We start from the raw sequence: 18,455 nt of genomic DNA, 5'->3' as shown, positions 1-18,455 counted from the left end.
ACGAGGGTAAATCTTGCCCTAACAGTTGGTGGAAGAAGCTCATCTACTCCATCTGTTTCTCCCCTCTTCTATATGTATTTATGTAAGAATATGTATATATTTTTTTACCCTATATTTCTCCCCCATCTCTGTTTATATTGATGTACAATTCTTCCCTACCACCCTATACCCATTCTTTTGTCTCCGACATAAGCCCTGGAAAACTGTTTCAATGAAGTCTCGAAGGTCCTTTCTACTCAATGGTAGATACTGTTTTTAAATGAACCAATTCCTTCTCTTTAGAAATTCTTGTCTTTTCATTGACAGATTTCTGAATATTCCTGATAAAGACATGGAGAATATATGTAACAGCAGTGTGTATATCGACTTCATATCTCAGAGGGCACTGAGATTGATTATTCTTTAAGACTTGGGTCAATATTTACCTCTTGGGTCATTAAATTGTGATTTTCATTTCTATAGGAGTCAATATCTGCCTATAAAGGCAATCAAAACTTCTGCTAAAACTGGGAATGTGCCTTGTGCCTAGTTTATATGACAGCTGACATAAAAGAGATGGATTAGATAGGCAGATTAGTGTGGAATGAGATTATTTGCCATGAAGATAGGTCATGTTCTCTGCTCGGCTTCCAGGAATTCATGCAAAGATCTGACAACATTGTGCAATACAATTGCACAATTATATTTTCCTGAAAATTATGTAGCACAGGTCTTGAATTTAAAGACAACAAAGTGATGATTAATTGCTCGGGAAAGCACAGATTTGAAATCTCATGAGGATAAAGCTGGAGTTTAGAAGTAGAAAGAGCCTGACAAATGGCTCTGCTGTTTTATCATAAGTTACCATGAACCCTTAGGTTCCTGAGTTGCCATGGATTCTTGCACAGGTGTCATGTTTATTTCTGCTGCAGACAGAAATGCACTAGTCTTGACTCTGGATCCCTGAGATCATGTCAGATTGAATAAAGCAAGCAAGATACAACTGATTAACAAAGTTTGACACAGGTTATAGGCATGGCCCAGAGTCTAAGCTACTCTGAAGAGACCTGAAAAAATCATAACACCCCCCCTTGTCTTATAGTGCTTACTTATTATGAAGAACCAGGAAACTTCTTCAATGTTGAAGACTTTGCCTTTTTTTTTTTTTCTTTTTTTTTTTTTTTTCCTTTTTCACCTCCCCCCTCTCCCTAGGTATTCTGTGACTACCACGGACACTCCCAGAAAAAGAACGTGTTTCTTTATGGCTGCAGCATCAAGGAGACCTTGTGGCAAGCAGGCTGCATGGTTGACACATCAGTTATCACAGAAGATGTTGGCTACAGGGTAGGTCTGCTTTGTTCCTTTCTGCAGTTACTGGTGTGTATGTGCATCTACATAGCTACTTAAGATAAGGCCAGCTCACAAATTTTGGGGATAAGTGCAAGCTTCCCTTACTCTAGAGAAGTAATGGTCCAGAGAGTTTCAGATCATGCATAGTATCTTCAGGCACCAGATATTAGCAAGAATATTGTCAGTAGATGGGTCCCTATTTATTTCATTTTGGTAACATGCTGTGTTATAATCTTTGGCTACAGACTAATAGGGCAGCAATATTTTTGTGTGGTTTATAATTTCTAAATTTACGTACACTTTTGTGCCCTCACCCCAGCGTAATAAGAAAATAAATAGGAATTACATAATGGTAACTGAGAAAATGACAATGTGCCCCTGTCCTACTCAGTTGAATTGCTTCATCTCAAAGTGCTCCTGGTCTCACTGAAAACATCAGAGAATTCAATGGGTGTCAAACAGACCTAACATGGTGGCGTTATGTCCAAAGCAAGTGCTTGGTGTCATAGCTAGGGAATTTTTTCTGGAATTAGAAAGAAAAAAATACTAAAATCTGTTTTATTTCTACTTCATGTGAATGTTTCTTCCATCAAACTGTTCTCTGGATTTCCTGCCTGTCTTTTTTTTTGTGTGTGAGTGTCTGTTTAGATGATATTTTTGTCTTAAATGACAAATTCCTGTGGAAAAAAAGGATCTTAAGCTCTAATTATAGTCTTAAAAAATGTTAATTTCACAAAACATTAACTGTGGCCTTAAACTGATTATAGAGGTATTGCTTGGTTCACTCCAACCTGAAAGAGGTTGAAAAGTCTTTTTCAGTTTACGTCTCTCTAATTTTCACTACTTCAGTACAAATACTAATTATCCTCCCATAAGGGTGCCACATCTTCTGTGTTCATCTTATGGCATTGTACACAGCATACTGAAACTTTTAAGAAAGAGCTCCAGAGTTCATCATGAGGGGTCCCTGTGGCAAACACTGTTTCACAAAGAAAGCAGGGAGCGTGCTTACAGTCAGGACATCTTTTGCTGTGTTTGAATTCAGAGGGCTTGAAAAGGCTGAGGATGGTTCACTGTTACACAAACAGAATTCAAATGCTGCTGTCAGCACCTGGAGCCTGTCTTGAATCTACAATGAAGAAAGGCTCCAAGGCTGTCGAAGAATACACTGCAGTGGCCTATAAGAAAGATTTTGTGGTTCAAATCATCTTTTGCACAAAATGGGAGATGGGTGCTTGCTGCAGTTCCTTCTTACGGGTCACCCTCTTCCTTCTCAGGCTGGGGAAACTGGGTCTATAGGTGTCCTGGTTTCAGCTGGGATAGAGTTAACTGTCTTCCTAGTAGCTGGTACAGTGCTATGTTTTGAGTGGGGTATGTGAAGAATGTTGATAACACTGATGTTTTCAGTTGTTGCTCAGTAGTGTTTAGACTATAGTCAAGGATTTTTCAGCTTCTCATGCCCAGCCAGGGCACCTGACCCAAACTGGCCAACAGTGTATTCCATACCATGTGACGTCCCATCTAGTTTAGGAACTGGGAAGTGGGGGGAGCAGGGTTTTTTTTTTCGCCGCTTGGGGACTGGCTGGGTGTCGGTCGGCGGGTGGTGAGCAATTGCCCTGCGCATCATTTGTACATTCCAATCCTTTTATTACTACTGTTGTCATTTTATTAGTGTTATCATTATCATTATTAGTTTCTTCTTTTCTGTTCTATTAAATTGTTCTTATCTCAACCCAGGAGTTTTACTTCTTTTCCTGATTTTCTCCCCCATCCCACTGGATGGGGGGGGAGTGAGTGAGCGGCTGCGTGGTGCTTAGTTGCTGGCTGGGGTTAAACCACGACAATAGGAGAACATATCTGCAATTGCAAACTGCGGCAGATAATCACCCCTGTCTCAGACCGGCTCCTTTGCACTGTTTGTACAGGTTTCTTTCCTGCCTTCTGTAGGTAGTTGGGGATTAATCTGGCCTCCATGGTTGATTTTTCACCCCAGGAGCAGGAACCAAATACCTCAATAAAATGTTGTTTTTTGGAACAGCCTTTGCCTCATACGTCATAGACTCAGCTGCAGCCCTTGGCAATATACAGGAGTAAGAGTCTTCATTACTTTCTAATATTTGGCAGCCTTGGGTGACTGGCGCAGCATTGGCATCGCAAAGCCCAGCTTGAAGATTTGTCCTTCTGATAGGCATTCCAGGCCACTTTGACAGCAACCTCTGCAGGGATGTCAGCAAAGAAATATAATTCCATTGTCTCCTAATGGGATTGGAGGTTTATGGGCAGGGTCCTGTGTGAGGGAGTAGCTTCCTTGGCTGTTGTACATGTTAAATCCAGCTGTGTGTGAGAAAGGGAATGCAGTCACACTGCTGCATTATCATAAAAACATCCTTTAAAAATGTGTGTTTTCACTCTTTCAAAATCCACTATTGAAAGATAATTAATGAGAAGAATACGTAGAGAAGAAAGAACCATTAGCGTGAAATCCAGTGACCGCTGGTAAAATGAAAAGAATATTAAATTCAGATTTGCTAATGCTCCTAAATGAGTCCTGCGTACAGAGGCATTACTGTTACTTGCCAGAGTTTTTATTTAATTAAATGTTAAAGATTGATTATGCATATAAGTTCAATTGCTTTAAAAAGCTAAACTGGATTAAGGGTCTGGTTATTGTATTTGATAGTATATATTTATAAAAAATCCGTGTATTGATTCAGATAAGGACAAAATGGAATCTATCTGAAACTTCACATACAGTTTCACTGGATCTCATGATTGTGCTGAGGCTTATAAACATCTGGGAGATAGGGCTTTGCTTCATTTTTTTAATTCCTGTTCAACCCAAATCCAAGAAAACCTGGAAGCACTGCATGAAAACATACTATTTTGTGATCCTCATGCAGCAAGTAGCACATTGAAGGTAATCCAGAAATGTTGGATGCTTTGTCTAAGGCAAGCAGTCAATTTTAAAGATTCCTCTGTTTGGTATGACCACAGGAAAGGGAGTGCTGTAGCTCTTAGTAGCACGCTGGAGATCTTGACTTAAGAGCGAGGCTCGTGGTGGTCTCAGATTTAAACTGGAATCTCTTGCTTTGTTCCAGTTTTCTCCACCTCCTTTTTTTTTTGTCTGAAAAATGGGCCTCGTAGATCTTTAGATCTATACCTTCCAGAACTGGTAAAGTCCATTGACAGCTGTAGCCAGAATATGCTGAAAAATGAAATATACTTTTTTGTTATGTGTATGGTTGTGTACGGTTAAGCTGTTTGCAAGAGATACTGCAAAATAGTTTAGGCCAAAGATTTATCATTCACATCAAACCTGTTTGAGGAAAAGACATTATTCTTTCACTTTCAGTGAAACCAAATATTCCCGTACAGTGCTATGAAGTAAAGCTCAACAGAATGGAACTACAATTGCTCAGAATCAGTCAGTGAAACTGATTGTTATTGGAAAGTGAAATTAGCTGGTTGGCTTTCACCGCCCAAACTGAATGAAATTCAAGGGTAAATGCCATTAGCAATAAGTGGGAACTCCTTCTATATGATTCCATTCAGTTCAGATGTTTAAGCAAGCTGTCGTCAAAGAAATAATGAATATCCTCATTTTGCTTGCTCTTCTCTAGATGGATCAAATGGTCTCTTGGCATATGTTGTGGTTAGTATACCAACACTAAAATTTAGACATATGCACACGTGTGTGTACATGTGGGTGTGTACCTAAAGGTCCAGTCTCTACATAGAGCACACCTAGCGTTAATGTATCTAGTATATGTTTTTATAGAGTGTAAAAGTAACACGTTTAGCACTCTTTAATGACTAAGTAAGTGTTGCCTCTGCACTGATGGAAATATTTTGATACTGCAGTGTATTAGGAGTGTTTATAGATGTTGTTGGGAAATATGATTTCTAGAATAAGAAAGTCACTCGAGGCTGAGATGTAAATTTTACTGGGTTTTCGTGATTACTTTTTATTGTGATTCTCTAAATGAGGTGTATAAAATATATCATTTGGACTCAGATGAGAATATTTTGATTTGTTTCACAATGCAAGTTATTTAAATGTTGAGCTCTATTTTCATATAATTATGTGCGACCTTCCGTGAGAATACACATCCCCTTTCTCTGCTCTGTGCTAGGTTCAGGCAAAACTCCTCCCATAGCCGAATCCCTTGCCAAATTGTGGATGCACGATGGGAGGACATATAGTATAGCTGGAGAGGGGAGCAGGAGAATATCAGGTACTGAACCATGACTGCAGCCCTCTCAGCAGCACAACAGGAAGGTATAGGTTAACGTCAAAGCAGCATGCAAACAAAACTCTGTGACTTCAGCAGTCCCAAACTATTGGGTGTGAAAATGTTTGATTTTGAATGAGGTACAGCAAGTGTACTGGATATTTTGCATTTTAGTTTTTGGGATTAAACAAATGTTTGAATGTAAGGATTTCACATGGGATGGACATAATGCACTGGTTGGAGCTCTCAGTAAGAGTGCCTACAGAGAGATTTGATTATATACGCATTAAAACCCACAGGTCTTTCTGTATATGTGTGTTTGATATAAACACTTGCACATCTGTTCAGTTCATTTTCTCATCACTGCTGATACTTTCTCATAGACTCTTCCTAAAATCCTGGATAAAGTGGCCCCTGCGTTTGTCATGAACAGCTGCAGCTTCCTAGTGGAGAAGTCCCGGGAGTCAACGGCCCGGGTGGTGGTATGGAAGGAAATGGGTGTGTTGAGGAGCTACACCATGGAGAGTACATACTGCGGCTGCAGCCACGGACTCTACAAAGTGAGTAAATCTTTCAAAGAACCTTGTGCCACCCTCCTCCTAATGCACATCTCATAAGCTTGGGTAAAGCGGAGGAAATAGCCATTGTCTTGATGCTTAGCTTTGTCTGCACTCTCCAGACCCATGTAGCCATGCTCTGAGGTTTCATTTAACAGTGAAATGAAAAGAAACTCCAGCCTGGAGACAAAAGCATTGAGCTGAAGGAAGGAGTGTTTTTGAGATGATAGGGGACACCTATCCTTATAAGGGCATTGACAGTGTTGTAAAAAAGTGCGTTGGCAGGTCATATGGACATCATTGAGCCTAGTTCTAAGGTAATTAACTTGAATACTAGTGGCACCAAGGTCTTTGGTACAGGCTAGCTGCCTCAGCATTCACCTGACTGAATTTAAGAGCCTGCGCTGAGAATCCTGCATTTGGAGTTGCCTGTTGCTGACAGCCAAAAGTGGCTAATCTAAGGCTAGTTTTGACAGCTGTCCATGAGCTCAAGTTATGCCTGTGACTGTGGTCTAGACAGACCCGATTTCCACATCAAATGAGGTTCTAGTCTTTGTAGGAAAGACTGTACTCGTACCAAATGCATCAGAGACATCAGTCTATGAAATCTCCTGGCACTCTTTAAGTACAGAGGATGAACTTTGGTAATTGCATTTGAGTGATCATAATTTTCCATTCACTCAAATGGTGAATTCTTTCGCTTGTTCCTTTCCCAAACCTGTTGCTTTCACTGAAAGTCTTCCGTATTCCATCTCGTTTCTCCCACTAGGGAGCAATCCTTATCTGTACAGCATTAATAAGCAGTTAAGGATCCTGAAAGACCCTTAAGGAAAGAGCCATTATTACAAATAACAATTAATTAATAAGACATTCAAATGATTATCTGTGGAAGCTCTATACTAATCCTTTTACCTCTCTGTAGAATGCAGCCAGGAAGTAATCAGCTGCTGTTTTAACCATGCTCTACTATACACACATCAATTTCAAGACAGGAAAAGCAGAAGAAAAAAACAGTAGACAGTTTAAAGAAAGAGAATATAATTGCCCTGGGCATTATGTCTAACACTCCCTACTCCTGAGAAGTGCTAATGGTTTTTTAATAGGCACCACAGGTCAAGACAGTGGTTTTGGATCTTTTTTTAGACAGTGGGAGAAAATCTACCTCTACTGAAGTCACTGACAAAACTCCTAGTGATCTACATAGAGGAGGATTTCACTGATTTCCTAGATAATCACAGTAAGATTTAAAACAGTGACACATCAGATTGTATCAATATCTACTCATTTGTTCTCCTCCAGCATCTGTGAGGTCCTTAACCCAAATTTGCTTAATTTGTGCCATTAGATGCTTGAAATACTAGGAAGAGAACATTAAATGCCACATTCAGATGTTGCATTTAAGCACTGTGCCATCCACACTGGCTCTGTATTATATAGTAGAGGTACCAGAAATAAGCAGAAAGACCGAATGCAGATGGTTCAGGATACTTTTTTTAAAGAAATCCTTTAAAATGTGTGAAACTATTTTCTACATTCTTTCTTGTCCTCCTTTTCATCACTGATCAGGACCACAGGCAGCCACTGAGGACAAGAGCAAGCTGACATATGAGGGCTTGTGATTGGTGACAGAATCCAATGTTCTCATGGCCCACAAGGAAGTCTGTAAGCTGTAAAGCCTTTCTGAAATGTCCATTCTGAACACCTTGAAAAGCAAAGTCCCAGTTGGATGATTGGGTTATTTTTATGAGGTCACATATCTTTTTTTTTTTTTTCTTTGTTTAGGATTATCATTCATCTCAAAGATGGAGGATACATAGATATTGCCATGAGGGGGGCATTTCTTTTTCTTCACGATTTCTTCATGGTTTCTTTACCATTTCTTCACCACAAACACTTTTTGCAGTTTTTCTGATTCAGGCAGCTTCAAAGTATTTCCACTCATTTTTTCCAACTACACTAAGTACCCAACTGGTTAGTATCAAAATGGAATATAATTTCTTATGTTGACACTTATGCTGGACCTGCATATAAATACATAAACTATCTCTTTCAAATAATTGATATTAATGTACTCTTTCCTCTTCTTTTTAGCAGTCTTTAGAGTTGGTTCTTCCTTGCTTGTTCTTACAAGTGCATTATTTAGGGTATGGACTTGACAGGCTGACCTGAAGATTTTGTTGCATAATACCATTTAATGCTCAGCTTCCATCTGTCAAGCCAAAACTACTTCAGTAGTATCTGGAAGCCCTGAAATTATTCCTGTAAACTGGAAATTAATTACATAAGAGGTCATATTTTTCTAGAGACTTCAACCTAAGTTCTTTACTCTTGCACCCTCAAGTTGATGTGTGTGTAAAGAATAGACTGAGACTAATGCTCAGGCAGGAGATGTCAGCATCCTGTATTTAGAGCTCCTGATATTTGGATTAGTAGATTTGCATTTAACAGTGAATGGAATCAGTTTCTTAATTGCATAGGATTGATCTCTGTGTAGGGATATACCCAGAATCTCCCCTGGACAAGCATGCCCTTACGTTTTTGATACTTTCATACCTTGAAATACAGTACAAACAACAGCTAGGATTTTAAACATCTCATTATATGCAGCAGAGGCTCCCAAGTCCAGCATCATTCAGTGAATCAGTGGTCAAAGTTTTAACAGAGCGCAGGAGATCTGGATCCTGGTCTTTAGTTATCTTCCTGTTTGTAAAGGGTGAAAGTAATTCATTCAAGTAGCTGCTTTGCTGGCTCTGAGCACAGATACAGTGCTTGGAGTTGCACAGAGACCTCTGATAGGGATTGTGCAATGGATTTAGGAAGAGCAAGAGAGCCTTGCAGAGGCTGCAAGAGGTTAAAATATTAATTGCACAAGGCTGGTAAGTGTGCCCCCTCTCACCACATGTTGAGGAAGGGCTGAGGTAAACCAGAACCTAATTTTTCTGATAGAGAGTCCAGAAAAGATGCTGTAAGATTTTTTCCAAGGAATGTGTGTGTCCTTTCTTGGATTGAACTGTAGCCGTCATTTTTACAATAGTTTAGTTGACTGAAAGATAAGGCAGGAATTTGGTACTATTGATATGTAAATGAGAAAGAATAGTGACCCCAGCCTCATTTAAAAGTCATTTGATTTCAAATGGGGAGGAGGGTGGAAATGAAAGGAGAAAAGAGATGGTTTGTCTCTGTCGAATCTCCCTGTCTCTGTGATCAATGGAAATGCAATAAGCCAACTACCCTTAATGAAGCAAAACATAAAACTAAAGAAACTATTGATCTTATCTAAGGTTTTGTTCAACATAAGGAAGAAGAAAAGAAGGGGAAAAAAAAATCCAAACACTTTTTCATTTTGTCTGGATTGCCCAATTCAGTCTTAAAGGAGCAGTGTCTCCATTTGAAAGTTGCTAAAAACAAAGCAGCCAATTTCTGTAGGGAATTCTCCCTCCTGCCTCTGCCAGTTTACAACCTTATTGTCAAAACAGAAAACAACTGGGGGGGGAACCAACCGAAACTGCTTGTCATTTCTTTGCTCATGTGAAGGCAGTCTGCATTGTTCCCTCCTTGGAGCTTTTACACCTTCAGCTTACCGTGTGATTTTTATTGCTGCCTCCCTTTTGTGGCATGTAGAGCCCCTTCTCTTCTTTTGTTTTTAAAAGACTGAATGCAAGGCTGTACTGTAAGAAGTTCTGCTGAGTACAGGTATAGTCAGGTACAATCATGACCCCAAAAGAATAAAATCTCCAGTGGCACATATTGATATTTTCCCAAGTTTCTTGTGTGTCGTAGTTGAACCCCAGCCAGCAACTAAGCACCATGCAGCTGCTCACTCACTACCCCCTACCCAGAGGGATGGGGGAGAGAATCAGGGAAAAAAGTAAAAATTGTAGGTTGAGATAAGAACAATCTAATAGAACAGAAAGGAAGAAAATAATAATTATAATAACAATAATAAAATGATAACAGTAATAAAAGAATTGGAATATACAAAACCAGTGACGCACAATGCAATTGCTCACCACTGGCCAACCCATGCCCAGTTAGTTCCTGAGCAGCAATTCACCCCCACCTGAAGCCAACTCCCCCCAGTTTATGTACTGGACATGACATCACATGGTATGGAATACCCCTTTGGCCAGTTTGGGTCAGCTGTCCTGGCTGTGTCCCCTCCCAACTTCTTGTGTCCCTCCAGCCTTCTTGCTGGCTGGACATGAGAAGCTGAAAAATCCTTGACTTAGTCTAAACACTATTTAGCAACAACTGCAAACATCAGTGTGTTATCAACGTTCTTCTCATACTGAATCCAAAACATGTCACTATACCAGCTACTAGAAGGAAAATTAACTCTATCCTAGCCAAAATCAGGATATTGTGTGATTTGTTTTCCAACTTGCCTATCTCTTTGCTGTTACCATGTTCTATCGCGCTACAGCTTCACCATTCTTGATTCCTTGTTACCTAGCCAACTAATTAAGACCTTTCTATAGCATATTGCACTGTGCTGTTCCATTCATTACTGCATCTATCATCCTACAAGTTAATATCCTTTGTGCCATGGTATACAGCTGAGTTCCAAACCGTATGTCTTAGTAATACAGCAAATCTAAAAATTTCAGCTTCATGCTCTGTGAGTACATGCTATCTCCTTCAAAAGGATTATAAACAATGAGTAACAAATGAGTTTTAAAATTATTGCAGATATCTTGACAATGCCCTTTGAAGGAGATTTTACTAGTGATATGGATCCTTCTTTGAAGAAAGCCTTTGGGAGAGCTGAGAAAAAAAGATTTTTTTATTTTTTTGCCTGCCCTGTTTAATTCCTCTAAGTCAGAGGAATCGAATACCCCAAATTTTCTCATTGGACTTGATTAGAGGAAAAAGCCATCCATTTGCAGAGACACTGGAAGGAGAGAGATCAGCACCAAGCAGCATAGCCATACCGTTTATAAGACTTTCTTGATAGTCATTCAAAACATCTTTGTGAACAGAAGTCGTGAGAATTAGTCTAATTGGAAGATCTGATATTATCCATTCCCTTTAACCTGGCTAGCATGGGCTGAATTACTTAAAATGAGTGATGAACTAGCGATTTACCATGGAAGTGTGGCTGAACTAAAGCACTATGCCAAGACAAAAGCCTTTCCTCTTTGTAGTCCTTCAGAGGTGGACTTCTCTGGTTTGACCTGTTTCTGCCCAAATTAGCCAAATTGTTACCAATGTATGATTTGTCCATTGAATTACAGCACTATTTCTTTATAGTTATCTGTAGGCAATGAAATATTTTCTTCATCTTCCTTACTATTGAAGCTTACTTGCCAAATTTCTGTGAGGAATTTTTATGTATGCTTTATTCATAAGCAGTTTATTACAGTTAATAGTCAGAAATTGAGTTGTTTTGATGGAGTTTGCAGGTCGCATGTTACTGCTTCTGTTCTCCAGTAAAATGTATATTGTTCTCGTAATTCCAAGTCTGGTGCACAAACTTAACAAACAACTTTAATTTGGCCTCTTGCCAGTATTCAGCCACCAACAAAAATGGTGTCAGCAATATTCTTGCCATAAATCATATTTGATATACTTGCAGAAAGAAAAAGTAAAGAAATAGGATATATTCTGGTGTACGTTTCTGGAAAATGCTTACATCATCTTTTAAAGTCTGACAGACTTTTCCTCATTTCTGATTTCTTTTGTCCCCCAGAGCTTACACTTTTCCTAAGCATGGGTAAGTCTCAAAAGCATTCAAAAGTTTCTTTAAAAAAAAAAAAAAAAATCTCTAAAATGTGTGTGCTTAGCTGACCCTTAGTGCTCTGGGAATCTCATTCAAAAGCAGATGCTGAGAATAAGAAAGAATGATTTTCTTTCAGATAGTTCTGCTTCCAGTTCTGGTCCGAAGTGGCTCAAATTGGAAGCAGCTGTAACAGCAAGAGAAGTATAGAAAAAAATAGTTATCTAATAGTAATCTAAGGACTGAAAGTTCACATTAAGGGTTTTGTTTGTTCTGTTTTCTTAAGTTGTTACCCAAGGCAAAAGTTTGCATCCTATTTGCTTTATTTTCCTGCTTCTATTATTTCTGCCAACCCCTTGCACTAATTGATTGGTGATTCATTTTGTAAGATATTCTAATTGTACCTTTTGGGCTTGTGGGCCTCGCTTCATAAAACTACATAAAGATTAATGGCATTTAGAAAGTGGGGGGAAAGCGTGTGGAGGAAGAGGAGAGAAAGGGTTTCTGAGCAAACAAATCGGGCGATGGTGGGTGTTTGTCTTCCTTGTAGATTCTTATATGAACTGCTGCAAGATTTTCCCTCATTAAGTGTTTTTTATTGGTTGGTTTGTTTTAATTATTTGACAGAAAGCTAACTAAGAAATCACACACTTAATGGTGCTCAGATCTGAGCTTCAAACAAAACCTCAGTTTGGTTCATGCCACATTAAACAATAGGAGTTTGAAGGTGTGCTGAATTTGGCCGTCTCAGATTGTTTGGAGAAGCAAATCATGGAACTGGGAGAACTTTGTAGGGATTCTTTGGCCCTTGTATCTCCAAGAAAACTGGAGTTTGTCAGTAGGGCTATCCTGGCTGGCCTCATCTTTCTCGATGGGTAATCAGATTGTTGTGTTAAAGCAAGTGTGACCAAAACCACGTGAAACGTAAATATCATCTCTCTTCCCCAAAGTGATGGATGTTATTGCTATTTACTAATTTTTTGTTGAAGGTGCTTAATATTGTCATATTGGAGGACCATTTATGTGCATTTAAAAGTCTATAAATTTTGTAAGAAGGCAATTCAGGCCCCTATGCTCTATCTTCCCATTTCCTGACCCACTCCACAGTCAGTTTAGCCTTGCTGTTTTGGAAAAGATCAGTAGTTGAGTAGGGTCATTTTTCTTGTAATCATTTCTGGACAAGGCTTATTTCTTATTTGTTTGTATTTTTGGGGACATGGGAACTGGTTTGGGTTTTTTTAACCCTGTATAGGGCAAGACCCATTTTCTGGCATTAGTGTGACTGCTTGAAGCCTTTTGCTGAGAACACTCAGCCCCACTTCCAACGTTTGCCAAATGTAGGTGTTTTGTGAATGACTGGAAAAGCAATCGTCTCTTAATCCAATAGACAGAGTTTGCTGCTGTACAAAAACCCAATTGTTTTCTCAGGGTGACTGAATAATTCCTTACCTCTTTCAAGAAGTTAGTATAGGCGTGGTTGCCTGCCAAATACTGTGCATTAGTCCATCTGTTGAGGTGTCCGATGAACGCTGCCTTGAAACAGATTTTGGAAAAAGTCCTCCCTGGCACCTGCTGCAGTGGCTTTCGGCTGTCACTCAGGCCATCTGCTTTCCTGCTCCTGGGCAGAAAGATTCAAGTGTTAGGGGATTGAAGGATTTTCCATTGTGTTTGAACTCACATGGTTACTAGAAACAGCGGAGAATGACGCTTAATGGAGAGCAATGGGCATGTAGCTTTCTTTAGCGTCCCTGTCCCCAAAGCACTCAGGAAGCACTAAAACCCAACACAAGAATTGTTAGGGGGCAGTGGGCAACAGTATTTTAGTCTTTCTCATTATTGATGTGTACCCAAGGAATGATATATTGGAATTTTTTTATACATATGATGAAAGATGTTCACTGACGCTAGCTGGATCGTGGATGAAGATACTAATTTAAACTGTTACGTTTATTTTGATTATTTCTCCTGAGAAGTTGAGCTAGCTGTATCCCTGACTTGCTAAGGTCAGTGGTGTTACATCAAGGTAGATTTGGGTAATTAGCTTTGGAGATATATTCCAGAGACCTTGACAGTCTTGGAAGGAAGGATGTGTTAACAATGCACTGGGAAGAGCTTGTGAATGTGTTCCCTCCCTCTTAGACCCTGTCTGGAAGGAAATGAAAGTGCCTCTGGCAGCTCCATTACTGATGAAAGCCAGGAGAGGCACCAGATTTTATCATTAGTCATGTACTGGTCAGTTAGTTATTCTAGCTGCAGACCTTTGGTTAAAGAAAATGGGAAAGTCTGTATGGAAGGGCTGTCACAGTAGTGACTTTAACACACCTCAGAGTTTGAGGCATCTCTAGTGGGAATGAGCCACAGGGAAGTCACATCACAGCCTACTCCCACAGCACTAGTCTTTTAAGCTTGCTGTGTGATCCTGTTCTGAACTTTCCCACTGAGGTTAGCGTAGTGTAGGTTAGTACTCGTCTCTGGCATTTCCAGATATTTTAGTCCCAAACCTAGCTTTTGATACAGCATTTTCACACAGGAGTGATGCATCTTTGCAGTATGGAACTGAGCAGCCCTATTGACAGTGCCACAATGTGTCATTTATGATATTTAATTGCCAGAGCAACATAGTGATTAGGCTGAAATTACATGTCTTTTGGTTTGTTAGGTATATAACCTGTTTTCTGGTCCTGTTAGGCTGTACTGAGTCAAATGAGTTAGTCCTGGATGAGAACCCTCCACAGGTACCCAGTGGTGATGCTGCAAGCTGTCATGGAGCAGTCCTAGTAGCTAAGATAACTTGCAGCTCTAGAGTGTTGTCCTCATGCCATTTCATGTCCGTGCACGTTTCCCTAGTTTCCTTCTCCTTCGATATAAAGACACCCCATTATATATCTGCAGAAACAGGAGTGCTAAAGATAACATCATCATAAAATGGAATAGACAAAAGGCTGTAGATAGAAGAACATGGGATCTTAGGTCCCATTTTAGGACTTTAGTCATGCAAATCACATTTCTCTGTCTCTCCTACTTAGTCATTCAGGCTAAGAAATAGGATGCAAATCATGGCTTGGCAGAAAATACAGGTACTATATCCTAACCCAGATTTTGTTAGTAAAAACATGTTACAAAAGGAGAAAAATATGGTCCCAAACCACAAAGAAGTGAAAAATTTGCTAGCTTCTCTGCCTTTTGGAACCAATTTCAAAGTTGACACTAAGAGGATGTCTGCTTCTCCAGCTCCTAAGCAGACAGCCTGGCCCAATCTGCAGCCCTTTGGCAGAAGTAGTATCTTAAGTCGACTCCTTTTTCTCTACTGTTGATAGATTATTGGGTGCTGACTGGCTGCATAACTGGAGAATAGTTCCCATGCCATATGGTTAAATTATGGCACAATAAAAAATGACGATAGGGGTGAGATCATAGTAGATCTAACTCTGCAAAGCTGGGAGGTATCCAGTTCTGTTGAGGTTCGGTGGACATGGCTGGCATGCAGAATAGCAAAGCAGAGCAATCATGTGCCTCCTTCTTGGCCCACCCTTTTCCACCACCAAATAATTGAAACAGTTGTCTTAGGACTGCTCTTTACCCCTTCTGTTTGGGACTCAGCCTTGGAGCCCTTGTTCCAACAAATCCCTGCAATCTCCTACATTCCTTTCGCTTGTTAATTATATTAGCATTTCCAAGTTGGTAGTTTGCTTTTTATTAAACCAAGGGACATAGCAAACTCCTTGGGGCTGAGGAGTGGAAAACAGGCATTATCTTGATTCTTTCCTGTCTTGAATGCTGATGTTCCTCTAGATTACTTTTTTCCCCAGTGTATTGTAAATAGATGGTGTTTCTGCTTTGTTTATGGGATCTTTCTCCCTCAGCTGCTTTTGCACTTCCCTAGATACTTGATTGCAACCCAGTCTTTCCATACTCCAATGCTGTACTCGAGAAAGGAGGTGATAGGTACAGATAGGGGTTATCAAACCATTTCTCTACAAAGGGAGTGAACAACAAGACTACACAGAAACAGACGTGCGTGTATCCTGTCACACCCATCTTCCAGAATTTGAGACACCCAGATTAGATGGAAGAATCCCAGATTTTGATATTACACAGGTTTTGATATTACACAGGTGTTGATATTACACAGATTTTGATATTACACACAGATCTGGGCAACCTAGAAGCTTGCAGCAAAAAATCTGTTTGTGATTGCACTTGCTGTTGCATGGAGAAGAAACTGCATTTTGTGAGGGAACAAGGTATGAATCAATGGCTGACCTCCGTATTTTCACCCTGCTGACAAGATACTGTTTTTTTGGCCCCATCTGAAAATGAACGTAACCAGTGTGTTCATGTGGAGACAAAGAGACAACAAAAGCTCTCACCTTGTGACCGAGGGAGTGGGTCCTTCCATGTGCTGTAAGGGGGAACAAACTCTCCTAGTATTAAAATCAATGCTGCCATGCTCAGAAGTCAAACAGTCTTTTGTAGTGCTAGAGGGCTGAAAATGACTAGCAATTTGTGGTCAGGCTAATCTCTGAATTGTATTTATTCAGTTTATGAGTACAGCTGAGGACCTGGTTGGACTTCAGATCTGGATTTGGTAGAGCCTTAGCTACATTCACAGTACAAATTATTAGAGCAAACAGAAACTACAGAAGTGAAGCAAGCTAGATGTTCAAAGATTATTTTTAATTTTCTATTATAAATATTATAATATTTGGTGGTGGTGGTGTGACAAATCAGACAATTGAAGTCGCACACACACATGGTATGTGATTTTGGGGGGATGAAATGTTACTGTTTTATTTGAAGCCTACTAAGCAATCCTGAATGCCATGACCTTGAATGCCCATGGGATTTCAGTCTGCTAAAGAAAAAACTCTTGGGAAGGATAAGGGATAGAAAAGCAACATGACTAATGAAAACTAACTGTAGTATTTCAATGGTGTCCCTTTAAAAGTCCAAATAGTATTGCACATCATCCTTTCAAGTTTTCTGTGGAATTACAGCAGCTAGCTTTTTGATTTCTGATGTCTCTCTTGCTTGTTAATCTGGCCCCGTGTGGATTTATTGTACAAATCTATTTGGCAGCTGAAAATTGCCCTTTGATGAAGCTCCTAGTCTAATCGTGAACTCCTCAGGCATGGAAAATAAGAATGGGGCGGTGGCAAAAGCACAGGCTAAGAGAGCCATGTTTGTCTTTCACTCTGCATGGATTTTAGAAGCATCTAAATTTCAAAGTCTTTCACACACAGGATTTTCTGCAAAGATTGATTTTGCTTCTCTTAGGATGGTAACATTTGCCATGCTGGATCAGACCATTGGTCCATATAATCGGGTATCCTGCCTCATAGAGAGGCTGGTTCCTCGTGGCTCAGAAGAAAACAAAACCAGCCTGTAATGCAACTGATTGAATTACACTAAGACACCGAAAGGAAATAATCCTACCAGCCTGACCTGCCTCTCCTCCACTTCACACACTGCAGCATGAGGCCTGATTATCATTATCAAAACCTTGAAATAACAAGCTACATTCTCTGTGAATAATTATGATACTTTTTCATCGCCTTTCATAATCTTTTCTCAGACAGGGCTTCCTGCAGCAGTGAATTCCACTAGTTGATGCCTATAATATGTATATGGTGTCTATCAATAAATGTAAACCGTGTATTGAAATCCAATCCCCTTTCTTTCTCCCTTCTGTCCCTTTGCTGGCTTCTGTATCCTTGTAAGATGCACTTCCCATAGCTGCAGTAATTCCCAGTCTGTTTCATCTGTCAGCTCTCTATCCATGTTCACCGCCATCCTTATGCCTCTGTTATCTGCTCCCAGGTCCCCTGGTCTGATCTCCTCTAAAATCAAATTAGATGGTCTATTCATTCTCTCCAGTCTCAAAATCTGTAGAAACATCCTGGTTCCACCCAGCTCTTGCCTTTTTGGTCAATTTCTTTGTTTTGTTTCAAATCCAGATTTATTTTTTCACACTTGCTGAACTCTTGTACTACTTCTGTTATCTTTTCTCTCCATTTTTCTTTCTACCACAAAATTTGTTTCATATTACCCAATATACCAGGACTGACTGTTATTCCTCTGCATTGAAAGTACTAAATTCCTTCCTCACTGACAGAGTACTGACATTTCTTTTTATTTAAATCACAACATGTGCCCTTGCCTGGTACTCTAAACTTCATAAATAATACATGCATTCATGTCTGCAGACTGTGCCATGTGGTGGGTTTGTCCTTGAATAGGGTCAGGACTTCCAGCTGGAGAAGGTGGGTATTGCATGAACCCGCACTTAGAGATTCTGCTTCTATCACAACTCCTTGAGTATGATAATAGTGTCCTTTCTACGTAGCAGAGCTCCACTGCCTTTCTCCCTTTGTATGACTTCAGACACTGGAATGAGGTGGCAGGGGATCCCAAATCAATAGTAGCAGAGAGGCCAGCATGCTGCACTGCATGTCTATGAAATATAGGCACGTGGTGGCATATGAAGCAGAACCCAGAAGCAGAAATCTCAAGCCTGGACTGAAGAGTTGACAAATACTCCAGTGTCATAGTAAGAGTAAAGGAAGCTCTGTTCTCCTGCTCTTGTCTGCCATGTCCTGTAGCAGGGAAGGCTGCAGTTGC

At 40.0% G+C, this 18,455-nt stretch overlaps 1 protein-coding gene across 1 annotated transcript in view; it reads left to right on the top strand.

Annotated features, from left to right (window-relative positions):
* AGBL1 (AGBL carboxypeptidase 1) overlaps positions 1-18,455 on the top strand; it is a 300,223-nt gene that overhangs the window by 162,981 nt on the left and 118,787 nt on the right. Inside the window, exons 20-21 of the mRNA XM_069798469.1 lie at positions 1,192-1,323; positions 5,945-6,121. Coding sequence (XP_069654570.1) covers positions 1,192-1,323; positions 5,945-6,121 — 309 coding nt within the window. The remainder of the gene's footprint in view (positions 1-1,191; positions 1,324-5,944; positions 6,122-18,455) is intronic.

The sequence above is a fragment of the Haliaeetus albicilla genome, chromosome 12 (genome assembly GCF_947461875.1).
Source record: "Haliaeetus albicilla chromosome 12, bHalAlb1.1, whole genome shotgun sequence".
Classification (NCBI taxonomy): domain Eukaryota; kingdom Metazoa; phylum Chordata; class Aves; order Accipitriformes; family Accipitridae; genus Haliaeetus; species Haliaeetus albicilla.
This window is presented reverse-complemented; position numbering and strand designations above follow the sequence as displayed.